This window comes from Sorex fumeus, unplaced genomic scaffold (assembly GCF_029834395.1).
Source record: "Sorex fumeus unplaced genomic scaffold, SorFum_2.1 ptg000162l, whole genome shotgun sequence".
NCBI lineage: Eukaryota > Metazoa > Chordata > Mammalia > Eulipotyphla > Soricidae > Sorex > Sorex fumeus.
In genome coordinates this window covers 1,230,687-1,245,218 of record NW_026606219.1, presented here as the reverse complement: position 1 = coordinate 1,245,218, position 14,532 = coordinate 1,230,687, and the positions used below count along the sequence as shown (strand labels likewise).

The following is a 14,532-nucleotide window of genomic DNA, read 5'->3' as shown; positions in this document are numbered from 1 at the left end:
GAGGATAGTGATAGTGATATTAGGTGTTTCTCTACATTTAGAAGATACTGCAGAAATAGTAATAATTCACTGTGGAATTTTGAAATACAGATGTATGTGACAAAACCAGCATAAAAGATTAATAGAGAAGAAATGGTGAATACTATTTTAAGAATTTTACATTATATATGAAATCTCTGAAGGTTGTGTTGATGTATACTATAAAATCCACAACTACCAAAATAATTAAAATAAACAGTACTGGGAAAATAAACATAATCTCTATAAATTCAAATATAAAATTATGATTTATAACATGAAGGATCTAATGAAAAGGTAAATAATATTTTGTTCTATAACATATACTTCCTGTGCTATCAAACATAGTAATAGAAGTTCAAGAGCATTTTATTCTAACCTGGAAGCTATAAGATGAATCCTGCTATCCATTCCTTACTATAGTAAGAAAAATAATAAACTTGCATTATAAAATCACCATCCAGGGCATCATGTTTCAAAGCATATCATTAAACATCTATAGTGTGAAGAATCCAGTGGGCAATTTCTTATGAAAATTCTGAAAACTTCTGTAATATTTTTTTTTCTTTTTGGGTCACACCCGGCAGTGCCCAGGGGTTACTCCTAGCTCTGTGCTCAGGAATTACCCCGGCAGTGCTCAGGGGACCATATGCGATGATGGGAATCGAACCCGGGTCAGCCATGTGCAAGGTAAATGCCCTACCCGCTGTGCTATTGCTCCAGCCCCCAGCTTCTGTAATATTTTTTAGAGAAAAACACTTAACTCACTGTATGACACAAAGGGGAACACTGTCTGGTCTATGTGAATGAAGCAGAAAGATTGATCTGTGTTGATTCCCAGTCACTTAAAACTGAAAACTAAACATAACAATACAACAAATGTGTCACCCCAAAGAAAAAACCCTAGCATACAAACAGCAACTATATTTAATAAAAGGAATTAACCTTAAATAATTTCGGGAAGCATACACAGAAATCTCACTCAGGCTCTATACATAAAGGAAGCACTAAACATAAAGGAAAATATTTATCTATTAAAGCAGCTATTAAACCTCAATGAAAATCATCATATATATGACATTTCAATGACTAACCCCTAGTAAAAATATAAGGCTTTAACTTGAATATCCCTACAGAAGGAGTCAGAAAAGCAAAGTTAAACATATAAGAAGAGAAAAAAAAGGCAGAAAAGCTATAAATTAATGAGCTATTTGTAATTCATCAGAGAAGGTAGTCGCAGGACAAATGGCCAACCTAGGAGAGAATATCCCTGCAGGTATACCTGTAGGAAGACATTTAAGTACATAATTTGATGAGTTGCCAGGGTTCAAGCGGGACTACAAAAAGGGTATAAAATTCCTGGGGGCTGGGACCAGATAGAAAGCTCAACAGGCTGTGCACAGACTTTGCATGTAGAAGGCTTGCTTTTAATCCCTGGCACTGCAAGGTTCCCTGAGCATCAACAGGAGTAATCCCTAAGCACCCTTGGGTATGGCCCAAGAAATGAAATTTAAAAAAACCCAAATTCTTGAGGCCTGTAGTCACAGAGGTATTTCACCTTCTTGTAAGGTTTTTCTCCAGATATGCACTTGGGATTTCATACAGAAAAAGGAGAAGAAGCTCCAGAGAGAGTGCATGCTTCACATATACAAGGCTCTAGCTTTGATCTATAACACCAACAAAAAATTAGCAATAAGAGGGTCACGGTCCTCCCGTTGTTCATCGATTTGCTCGAGCGGGCCCAGTAACATCTCCATTGTGACACTTGTTACTGTGTTTGGCATATCGAATACGTCACGGGGAGCTTGCCAGGCTTTGCCATGCGGGCGAGATATTCTCGGTAGCTTGCCGGGTTCTCCAAGAGGGGTGGAGGAATCAAACTTGGGTCGGCCATATTGGCTGCATGCAAGGCAAACGCCCTACCGCTGTGCTATTGCTCCAGCCCAATAAGAGGGTATAGGTAAATATAATAGACTATTCTACTATCACGGTCACGGTCCTTCTGTTGTTTATCAATTTGCTCGAGCGGGCCCAGTAACGTCTCCATTGGAGACTTTATCGTTACAGTGTTTGGCATATCGAATACATCATGGGTAGCTTGCCAGGCTCTGCCCTGCGGGCGAGATACTTTCGGTAGCTTGCCGGGCTCTCCAAGAGGGGCGGAGGAATCGAACTCCGGTGGGCCATGTTGGCTGTGTGCAAGGCAAATGCCCTACCACTGTGCTATCGCTCCAGCCCTATTCTACTATACTGAGTTTTATTTGATGTTATTTGATACTAAACTCAGAGAAATGTAAAAGAGTTGAAATCAAGCATACTATTTTCTTTAAAAAAAAGGATTCAAACTAGAAATAAATATCAAGATAGCAGGAAAGTCACCAAATGTCTAGAAGCAAAATAATGCATTTATAAATTATCCATAGGTCAAACAGGAGTCTGAGGGGAAATAAATATGCATACTGTACTGAATGAAAATGAAAGTAAACATGTAAAATGGCCTTAACACTTAACCTTAAGAACCAAGTGGAAAAATTACAAAATAAGTCAAAAGAGGGGCTGGAGCGGTAGCACAGCGAGTAGGGCGTTTGCCTTGCACGCGGCTGACCCGGGTTCGATTCCCAGCATCCTATATGGTCCCCTGAGCACCTCCAGGAGTGATTCCTGAGTGCATGAGCCAGGAGTAACCCCTGTGCATTGCCAGCTGTGACCCCCCCAAAAAAAAAGTCAAAAGAAGGAAGGCTGAAAATTATAAAGAAAAACAGGCAGAAATCAATAGAATTATAAAGAGATAAAGAATAAAAATTATTTCACTGATTTATGAAATCATTTGAGAAAAACAATAACTTATTTAGAACTGGAAAATCAAAGTGTGAAATAAATACACACTAGTCGATACTGATAAAATGATCAAATACTGATAAAAATACGAAGTGTGAAATAAATATACACTAGTCTATACTGATAAAATGATAAAATTATAAATGAAGAAGGGACAAATCTTTCTTACTGATAATTACTAAATAGATGTGACCTACTCTTCTTTTCAGGAAAAGCAGCTTAATTACTCCTCTTGGCTCCCTACCCCCACACAACCCTCTTAACAGCAGGTTAAGCTTAGTGACTTTTATTTTTGGTTTTGGGTCCATACCAGAGGTGCTGGAGGGGTCACTTCCTGTTGGTGCTCAGGAGATCAAGAGGTGTCAGGGGTTGAACCTGGGGTTCCTGCATGAAAAACATGAGTTCTATCCCTTTGAGCCATAGCCATCTCCCCAGCCCTTAGTGACTTCTATGAAGAACAGAATAGAGAAAGAATTAAATAGTAACTTGATAACAGAAAAACCTCATAAACAGAACCTTAACCAAATAATAAAGGTTAACATTAATAATATGAATTAATGACATGAATATCATGATATGAATATCATGATCTCCTGATATAATTTTATATGAATATCATGATCTCCTGATATAATTTTATATGAAGGGTACTTATTCTCTCCCCTAAATCATAATCCAAATTTAAAAAGAAAACAAACATTTACCAGGTGTGGCCCCAAACAAATGAAAAACAAATATGAAACACACCCAGATTGGGGAACATTCTACAGGATATCTAGACAGTATTTTTCAAGATTGTTGAGGCAAAAACTTAAAGGGAAAATTGAGAAATTGTCACAGACCAGAGGAGACAGGGTGAGCATGATAACTAATTGTACTGTAAAACTAATTGTACTGCTATATTCTGACAGAATTCTGGAACAAAAATGAGATATTAATGAAAAAAAAGGTCACATCCTAATCAAGACTAAAGTATAGCTAATTGTAAAATGTCAAGGTGACTTCTTAGTTTTGACAAAAGAATGTATCACACTGTAAGATACTAATTAATTTTCAGGAAAAATTAAATTAGATGTATGATATCATAAGTATCAGAAAAAAACAACAGGGTTATATCTAGGTGATCAGTAGGGTATTGGTAATAAAAACCATGGTTTTCAGAAATACTGAATAAAAAGAAAGCATATAATCTTCGGCTCTAAGTATGACAACAATCACCATAAAAGTTAAACACTAAGAAATACCAGAAGATCACTCTATTTTGTAATATTAACATTTTATCTTGAGTTGCACTAAAATGAAACGTGGATCAAAACAAATGCAGTCTGATTCTGTTTTGGTCCTAATTACCCACTAGAAGAAACTATTTACATGTCCTACGTGAATCTTAAAATATCCATTTGAAGCAAATGGGGAGTAAGCTGAGTCAAGAAAACGAGAAACTGATGTAAAAATGGTATGATGCTATTAAAATGGGACACAGATGGAGTTGCAAGACAGTGGGATTGAAGGTAGGAACACTTTATGCCTGAAATCATGTTGTAAACAACTTTGTGGATAAATTCTGGTAAAAAAATAGAATACAGATAGTAGAGAAGTTAAAGGGCATGTCTTGCATGTGGCCAACTCTGGTTTGATCACTAGCACCACATTACAAGGTGCAGCCATACAGGACTCCAAGCACTGTCAGCTGTGGCTCAAGAGCCCCCCCAGCAACTCTAGGGTGATCAAGGTAACCCCCAACAATGCAGGACCCAAACTGTACTGAACTGCTGGCTTAATTGGTTGAGAATCACCTGAACACTTTGGAAGCCCCACCTTACCCCATTAAAAAAAAAAGAGTTGAAACGGACACTCTCATAAATGAGACAAAAGGATCTGTGGATCAATGCCCAAAAGGAGGGAGAGAGAGGGAGAGAGATTGGGAGGGAGAGGGAGAGAGAGATTGGGAAGGAGAAGGAGAGAGAGAGAGAGAAAGAGAGAGAGAGAGAGAGAGAGAGAAAAGCACTTGCTATAGAGACAGGCAGGGGGTGGGGGTGATGGGAGGGAATTTGGGGACACTAGTGCTGGGAAATGTACAATGGTGGAGGGATGGGTATTGGAATACTGTATGACTGAAATTCCAAATAAGAAAAAAGAAAATTTACATGAAAAACAAAAACAAAAACAAAACAAAAAGGAGTTGTGGATGTGGCTCAGTGGAAAAATAAGTGTCTTGCAGGTAGGATATCTGGGTTTGATCCCTAACGCCTGACAATGGAAAATTTTAGGGTCAATATGTGGCTCAGTGGTAGAGTACTTTTTTTTAAAATTAATTAATGTAGGAGTACTGCTTTTATTCAGCCACTGAGTAAGTTGACTGACGTGGGCATAAATTCCACATTACTTTTTAAAAAAATTTTTAACTGAACATCCGTGAGATAGATCATTACAAAGCTGTTCATAACTGGGTTTCAGTCATACAACGATCCAGCACCCATCCTTCCACCAGTGTACATTTCCCACCAACAATGTCCTGTTTCCCTCCCACCAAACCTCCAACACCCCACACCTCACTCCCAGCCTCCCTCTATGGGAGGCTCTCTCTTACTCTCTTACTCTCTCTCCTTTTCCTCTTGTATGATTTTCAATACAGGTATTAAGAGGTCATTGGGTCATTGGGTAGAGCATTTGTCTTACCAAGTGTGAGATCCTGGGTTCTATTCCCAGCACTGCTGAATGTGGCCCACAAACTATAAGAGGCAGGGAGAAATTGACATCACTTGTTTCTAGAATAACAGAGGAAGAAAAAAATTTACAGTGATCCCCTGACTCCTTGAGGGCTATGCTAGGCCTCACTTGTGATATGAAATTGTTATTTCTGCTATTTCCCACTTATTTCTTCTACTTCTCTTCCATTAATGATTCCACGTTCCTTTTCTCTGCCTGTGTTCACAACCTCTATTCAATTCTAGCTATTTGTTTTCTTTGTTATCAAGTTTTGTCCTTCCTCACTGCCGAGACTTTGATTATACCACAGGAACACACTGGTATTGTTTTCTCTTTCTTACTTACCAAAGTTTTGGGCTGGAGAGACAATAACTCAGGTTTGATCCCCAGTACACATAGATTCTCCCGAAGCAAAAAGAGAAAGTACAGCAGTTCAATCTCTGGCATTGCATATGGTCCACTTGAGCACAGAGCCAGAAACAGCCCCTGAACACCACTGTGACCCCTCTGCTTTAGTGAAAAAGAACCATACCTAGTTTAGAGCCTATTAGGGGAATGAAAGAAGATAGTATAATTACTCTATTTCTTCTGATTATAAAAGTCACCTATGTCACTTTTTCTTTTCATTTTGGTAGTGGTGTTACGCTCCAGGACCTGGTGGTGACTCCTGACTCTGCTTTGCATGCATTTAGCCCATTGAACTGATTTTCCAACTCTTGAGTAACTTTTTAAAAATCAAATTTCAGCCATCCTATTTAGAAATAATAATTCTCTGTATCACAGGGTGTAGTGGGCCTGAAATCAGCATTTTCAAGAAGTGCTCAAGGAAATTGTTATAAATGCTTAATTTTGGCAAATAAATATAAAGCTTTCATCAATTAAAGATTGAATATTTGGTAGCTCTGAGAGGTAGTTGTTATGATGGCAGATTTATCATCTATATCCCCTCCTATACTGCCTCCACTTGTCAACTTTCCAATCATAAGCAAAACCTTTGAGTATGTTTCAATTCTCTAAGCCCATCTTCCTTTAAATTTTTACCTAGGCCAGTTTTTATATAGTAAAGCCAGACACTTCATGTCATCAACAAAATGAAAGTAAAGCATAAAGATAACAATTTTTCTAAAGGAAAAGAAAATATAATCATTCTAGGAAACAAACCAGTCCATTATAAAACAAGTGTCCTTGGGGGTATGGTGCCACTGGCAGGTCAATCTGTGCCTGTGAGGCAAGTGCATCAGCAGCCTAATGGTGCCTTCAGACTTCCAGATACCCCCAAATTGCTGCTGTGCCTATGGCCAGATCCCCAAAACTTGGGGAAAAGTTTACCAAGAAAGTAAACGGACAAAAGTTAGGTATGTGGGAAACACACCCCAAAACCACCTCCAGCTCAGCTTTTTTGGAGGCAAGTCCTATCTGGTTCCTGATGGAACTGCTTAACGGCCATGATCCCAGAGACTCAGAGACAAATCTCAGAACCCAGAGGCCTTTGGCAGAGATGCATCTGGTCCCCATAATGGGCTACTGGCACCGGATCGCCTTAAGGGGGAAAGGGTGATGTCCCTCCAACTGCTCCCCCTTGGCAACTCAGTGGCTGCTATCTTCCAGAGGCCATTGGAAAGTCAGGTTTGGGCCCACAGTGACGAGACATGTGGATGGGGGTGGAGCCGGCCCTTTCCTTCCTGCACCAACGAGACCCCGAGTCGCCACCCACAAACGGTCTCTCTGGCTCCAGATCAAGCTGCTTAACAGTCATGATCCCAGAGACTCAGAAACAAATCTCAAAACCCTGCAGCTTTTGGCAGAAATGCGTCTGGTTCCCACAGTAGGTTGTAGGATGACATTGCTTTGTCCTTTCTCCCTTTCTCCACGAGGAACTTAGGTTTATCACAGTGCTCCTGAGGCACTTCCATTCCATTGTGTTTATCTATAAATTCTTCCCTATGCTCTCCTCCCCAACCAGTTAATCAGCTTTCCCCCTAATCAGACTCTGTTAACTTGTAAGGTTAGATTCCTCAGAAATCTATGATTTTATATGTATGAGTGAAATATTGCCTTTCTCCTCTCCTTATGCCTTATGAACAGTTTATTTTAAAGCAATGCCCTTTTTGTATGGATACAGGAAGACCGTTAACATTATGCTTTGTAACTTAGGATTTAATTGGCTTTGAATATTATTCACTCCCGGGCATCTACTTTCTCGACTTAAGCCTCAGTTGCCCTTAGTTCCTAACACCCCCAAAGCAGAGTCCCAACGAGGGACTGAATGGACCCAGGGCAAGCGGTGAGCTACCCTGGCATCGAAATGGGCCAGGCCAAAGTGCCATGATTCTTAACTATAAGAGTTTGATTATAGACAAATGCTGTCATGATCCAAAAGAAACGACGAGACTAGGATCCTGCTAGGGGTGAGAAAGACTATCTGTCCTGAGCACTGTAGTCTGAGATTGAGATGGCCTTAGGAGAGCAATTCTGTAAGTTTAAGATATTTCTTACTGTATCCATACAAAATGATTTATATTATATATTCTTATATGCTTGTCGGACAAGGAGAGGAGAAACACACCCATGGGATTCTGCTCTAGGGTGGGTCGTCCTGCTGAGCAAGGATCTGTCCTAGGAGTAGCTTTCCCTGAGGGAAAGAATTCTACCCCTATTGATTATGAGCACACCTATGTGTAATTGTTACCCCAACCCCTCGTGCTTTGGGATTTAACTGTACTGTGAGAGTGGGCTGGGGGATCAGAAGGAGGATGAAGGGGGATGGAGAAGGAGAATGAAGTAGCATGGGGGAGGAAGAAGCAGAGGCAGAAGCAGAGGAGACTGGTGTGACTGGAATAAACTGCGACTAAGACAACCAGCCTGGCCCTCGTTCCTTCCCTTGCCTGCCCATCGCCATCGACCTCCCCGGGGTGGGGGAAGCAGTGTGAGACTATCGAACGCGGGTGGCGGGAGAGATAGAGCCACCGCCGCTGTGTGCTGTGCCCCTTTTTTGAGTTTACAGAGTAGGTTACTGGCGTCGAGCCACCCCAGGTGGGAATAGGTTTCGTGCATTGGCCTGTTCCCCCTGGCGGCCCAGTGGCCGCCATCCTTCAGAGGCCACTGGACAGTCAGGTATGGGCCCCTAGTGATGAGACACACAGGACCTCATGGGATGGGGATGGAGCAGGTCCTGTCCTCCCCACCCCAACGAGACCCCAAGTCATCGCCCATGAATGGCCTCTCTGGCTCCTGATCAAGCTATTAAATGGCCATGATCATAAAGATTCAGAGACAAATCTTGAAACCCAGCGGCTTTTGGCAGAAATGCGTCCGGATCTCACAGTAGGTTACTGTTGCCGGGCCATTCCAGGGGGGAAAGGATGCTGTCCTTCCACCCAATCCCCTTTGGCAAGTCAGTAGCCACCATTCTCCAGAGGCCATTGGAAAGTCAGGTTTGTGCCCGCAGTGACAAGATTCATGTGGCCTCACGGGATGGGGTGGAGCCGGTTCTTTCCTCCCCGCCCCAACAAGACCCCGAGTCGCTGCCCACAAATGGCCTCTCTGACTCCTAATCAAGCTGCTTAACGGCCACGATCCTAGAGACTCAGAAACAAATCTTGGAACCCAGCGGCTTTTGGCAGAAATGCATCTGGTCCCTGCAGTAGGTTACCGGCACCAGGCCACCTCAGGTGGAAATAGGTTTCGTGACTTCGCTTGTTCCTCTTGGCGGCTTGGTGGCTGCCATCCTCCAGAGGCCACCGGACAGTCAGGTTTGGGCCCACAGTGACAAGACACGCGGGGCCTCACGGGATGGAGGTGGAGCCTTCCCTTTCCTCTTCATCCCAACGAGACCCCGAGTTGCTGCCCACGAATGGTCTTTCTGGCTCCTGATTGAGCTGCTTTACGGCCATGATCCAAGAGACTCAGGAACAAATCTCGGAACTCAACAGGTTTTGGCAGAAATCCCTCCAGATTTAATTGTTAAAATTTCGGAATTTCAAAATCATATGTTATTTATGACCAGCAACAGAAAACAAATGGTCTACTGTTGCCTTTTTGGCAGATCTGAGCATTGGTGTAAAATCCCAAATAATAATGGTCGGTCTGGTGTCGAAATACTGAATGTAATCAAAGTAGAGAGAGAGTAATGTGGAAATCATCTGCCTCACAGGTAGGGGGAGGGTGTGGGATGAGGGTATACTGGGGTTTTTGGTGGTGGAAAATGGGCACTGGTGAAGGGTCAGGTGTTTCATTGTATGACTGAGACTTCAACCCAAAAGCTTTGTAACTGCTCTCACAGTGATTCAATAAATAAAATTATAAAAAAAAGGAAAAAAAAGTAAGGTGGAATTCATGCCCATTTCAATCAGCCTAATCAATGGCTGAATAAACAGCAATACTCCTACAAAAAAAGAAAGGAAAAAAACAAGTGTCTTAATTAGCACATAGTTAATTCCTCATGGATCTGAGATCTGGATATTATTGGTATATAGGCAAAAGGTATCTATTTTTAAGTCTAAAAACTGAATTTTTGATCTTACCTCAGCAGGCTTTTTTCGTTCATTTGGAATTTTGGGATTGCTCCTATACATTGATCCAGAAATGAAGGAAGTAGATGGACCTGAAAAAGAGAGTTATAAAAAATGTGACATACTGCTTACTAATATGATTAAGTGTCATATTACTAAAAGTTACTCAAGAGCATATTAAGTATATGATGGAAAAGATCACAGTTATCTCATACCACTGAAAAAAAGTTATACTGAATCCTAGAAGTCTCATAATGGAGATTAACATTAGGTGACTTTCCAATGTTCAAAAACAATACTAATGTTAAAAGAGATTATATTTGATATAATCAATCTTTATAAACATTTGTAGCAACTATACATGTTCTTCTGCTATGGAGTAAAAGTCTCTACAACTGAATAAACTAAAAAATGTAGTGTAAGTATTCTGTGTATCCTTCAGAATTCTACCAAGTGCTATTGTCTTCACAAATATTGGCTCATCTAGTCAAACATCTAGTATCTGAGCTACAATTAGAATTTTACATATTATGATTTTTCTTTCACACATTTCTTTTGTTTTCTAGAAAAGTACTATTAAATCATTGTAAGACTGTACCTTTGTTGCTTAAATGGAAGTGGAAAAATAAATGACATATATTGTATAAAATCAAGAAAAATGGACCCTAATTTCTCTTTCCTAGAAACTATTTTTTTCAACCACTGAAAAATACATGTAGCAACTTGGTTTCAAGTCAAGGAAAAAATCTTCAAGGAGTATATACACAGGTTATTAGCTCTACTCACTTTCATCCGAACTATCACTACTACTGAGTGTTCTATGGCGTTTCATCTTGGAGCATCCTAGGAAAGAGAAAAACAATGAATAAAATGGTCAACAAAAACACATCCATCCCAGAGTATCTCAAAGACTGGGCAAGGTTACATATAAGCTTCATGGTCACATATAAGCTTCAAGGTCACATATAAGCTTTAAGATAAAGTCCAGGCAGCAGAGGATGTACAAGTTTGGCTGGAACTTCATATGTAGCCACATGGAAAAAGTGGCAGCAAAGACAGACATGTAAAGGGCCAAAGTTGAAAGCATGAGATATGGATAACTGACGGAATAAAAATCAGACATGCCCCATATTTTAAGTGCTTTGTTGTCTGCACGTTGCCATCTTTCTCATTTCCCCAATCTTCCAAATAACTCGAGCGGGCCCAGTAACGTCTCCATTGGAGACTTTGTTGTTACTGTGTTTGGCATATCAAATACTCTCGGTAGCTTGCCGGGCTCTCCGAGAGGGGCGGAGGAATCGAACTCGGGTCGGCCATGTTGGCCGCTTGTAAGGCGAACACCCTATCGCTGTGCTATCGCTCCAAATAACTAAGCTAATCAAAAATTTTACCTATATTTTATTAGGGATATATTAATAGATATTATAGTCAGCACTGTAACTCAGTGGCACAGCACATTTATTGCACCTATAGGACCGGAGTTTAATCCCTGGCATTTTCCCCCACCCCTGCATTTATCTATATATACACCACACACACTTTCTCCCACATACTTTATCTATATATACATCACAAAGAATGTTACAGAAAGCTTATATTTTGTGAAATAATATTTGGACTAAAACGCCTAATGATTAAAATGTCATTTCTTTTTGTGTGCGTTGCCAATGATAGATAAAAATACTAATCTATATAGATTTACAGGCACATACAAAAATGCTCATCACAGAAAAACATTCATTCAAAAGGATGTATGCACACCATTATTATTGCAGAAGTCAGTACATTAGCTAAGATTTGGAATCAACCTGATGTGCAATGGCAGATAAATGGATCATGAAGATGTGGTGTGTGTGTGTGTATATATATATATATGTGTGTGTGTGTGTGTGTGTGTGTATATACACATATATACACACAGTGCAGCTGCATGAAGTTATGAAATCATGCCATTTGCTGCAACATGGATAAAAGTGGAAGGTATTATGTTGAATGAATTAAATCAGAAAGATCTTTTATTTTTTGTTTTTGAGCCATACCTGAAAATGCTTAGGGGTTACCCCTAGCTCTGCACTCAGGAATTACTCCTGGTGGTGTTTGGTCAACAACACCAAAATCATGAAACCCAAACTTTAACAAGCAAACATAAAAAGGTGCTCATCAAGATGGCAGGCTGGGGGAGGAGTGGGCTGGAGAGGGAAACTGTGAACAAGGATGAAGGGAAATTGACAATGGTGGTGCTGTGACACTCTGTATAAAACACAATTATGAGTAACTTTGTAAATCACAGTGCTTAAATAAAATAAACTTTAAAAAAACAGAAAACCTCACACAACTTAACAATCCAAACAAAACTGAGCAGAAGACTGGAATAAATGCCTGCCAAAGAAATAAAACTGGCTGAGAGATACATGAAAAAAATGTTCATCACCACATAAGCCATAAGCAAAATGTTCATGACCACATGATCATAAGGAAAATGCCATCTAAGATCTCATACCTATGAGAATGGCTTATATCAAAAGCAACAATAAGGGCCAGAGAGATAGTACTCTGAGCAGGGCATTCCTTGCATCCGGCTGACTCGGATTTGATCCCCTCCATCCCATACAGTCACTGAGCATCATTGCCAGGAGTAGTTCCTGAGTTAAGAGCCAGGAACAACCCCATGAGCACTGCTGGGTGTTCCCCAAAAGACAAAACAAAAAAAGTAACAGGTACTGCCAACAGTTGAAAATCATTGCATCTCATAAAAATAGTAGAGTTTAGGTAACATGGTAAGATTAACATACAATAACCTGTATAGAGACAACAGCTTTATACACAACAGTGAAAACTGGAAACAACCCAGCTATCTTTCAGCAAGTTATTGGTAAAACAATCTGTAGTATATCCATATCATGCAATAATACTCAAGTAGCAATAAAAAGAATAAAGTACTATATATGCTACAATAAGTGAAAATTTGATGAATAGACAAAACAATATAAAAAGACAAACCAGTGGGCAATGATAACAGAACTAAATTTATGTGAGGTAAAGAGTGGGGAAAGAGACAAGGTAAGTGTGCAAAAGGCTATTAAACTTGGCATTTGTCAAAGAAAAAACTAGTCTTCAAAATTGAAAAAAAATCTCATTCTGCAAAAGGTTTAAGATACAAAAACAAGCTATAGAACAGGACAAAATATTTACAGACCATGTATCTTACTTACAACAGGCTTGAATACAGAATATGTTAAGAACTCTTAAAATATTTTAATTACTACATAAAATTCAGGGGCTTGAGAAATAGTACAGCAGGTAAGGTGCTTGCCTTGATGCGGCCCATCTGGGTTTGATTTCTGGCAGCCCATATGGTCACCCAAGCCTGCCAGCTTTGAACCCTGAGTGCAGAGCCAGGAATAAGCCCTTAGGACCACTGGGTATGACCGTAAAACAAAAAAAAACTCTCAAAATTCAACAGGAAAGAAAATTATATATATAATTGCAAATCATTCACCAAAAAATTGACTTGAATGGATGGTCACATTCATCTTGTTATCAAATGGTAGAAAACCCTTGGCTGTGAGAATGCCAAGAAAAGAGAGATTTGAGGGTGGGGGGAAATAAGGAGGACATAAAGACACTGGTCAATGGTCTTGGATACTTTGGTGATGCAGAAGTGAGGTAACTGTGCACACCAAAACCTGCTGCATATTTCGTAATACAAAATGTATCACAAGCATGTTACCTAAACTATAGTAATTAAATTTTTAAAAATAAATTTGCTAAGGAGGCAAAGTAGAGTGTATAGGGGCTTTGGTGGATGGATGCTAAAAATGGTGGCGGGTTTGGAGTTGGAAGTTTGTATGCCTGAAACACTATTAAATATAGTTAACACACAAAAATAGCTATTATTAAAATCACAGCACCTAAGTAAAAACAGGTGGAGGGATTGGCTTAAATATGAAGCCAATCACCAAAATGCAATAGTAATAACTAATAAGTATATGAAGAGATGTTCAATATCATCAGCCATTAGGGAAATGGAAATTAAAACCGCAATTACTGAAATGGAAAAAAATAAAACACCAAAAGTTTATAAAGAATATGTGAACAGACTACTTCTCCATACATTGCTATTATGAATACGAGTGACACAAGCATTCTAAAACAAAGGGCTAGTTCTTTGCAAAAAATGGGCCGGAGCTGTACAGTGGGTAGGAAATTTGCTTTGCATACAGCTGACCCGGGTTCAATCTCTGGCATCTCATATGATTCCCCATGTACTGCTAGGAGAAATCACTGTCATCCATCCCATTGTTCATCGATTTACTAGAGCGGGCACCAGTAAAGTCTTATTCGTCCCAACCCTGAGATTTCAGCAGCCTCTCCTTACTCGTATTTCCCAACACTGCTGTATTGGAGGCTCTTTCAGGGTTAGGGAAATGAGGCCCATTATTGTTATTGTTTTTGG

At 40.0% G+C, this 14,532-nt stretch overlaps 1 protein-coding gene across 2 annotated transcripts in view; it reads right to left on the bottom strand.

The window, feature by feature from the left end:
• JADE3 (jade family PHD finger 3) overlaps nucleotides 1-14,532 on the bottom strand; it is a 211,645-nt gene that overhangs the window by 71,770 nt on the left and 125,343 nt on the right. For both annotated transcript variants that reach the window (XM_056107343.1, XM_056107344.1), the window contains exons 2-3: nucleotides 10,863-10,919; nucleotides 10,089-10,168 (exon numbers count right to left, since the gene is read on the bottom strand). In XM_056107343.1, the coding sequence (XP_055963318.1) occupies nucleotides 10,089-10,168; nucleotides 10,863-10,908 (126 nt within the window). In that variant the 5' untranslated portion in view covers nucleotides 10,909-10,919. The remainder of the gene's footprint in view (nucleotides 1-10,088; nucleotides 10,169-10,862; nucleotides 10,920-14,532) is intronic.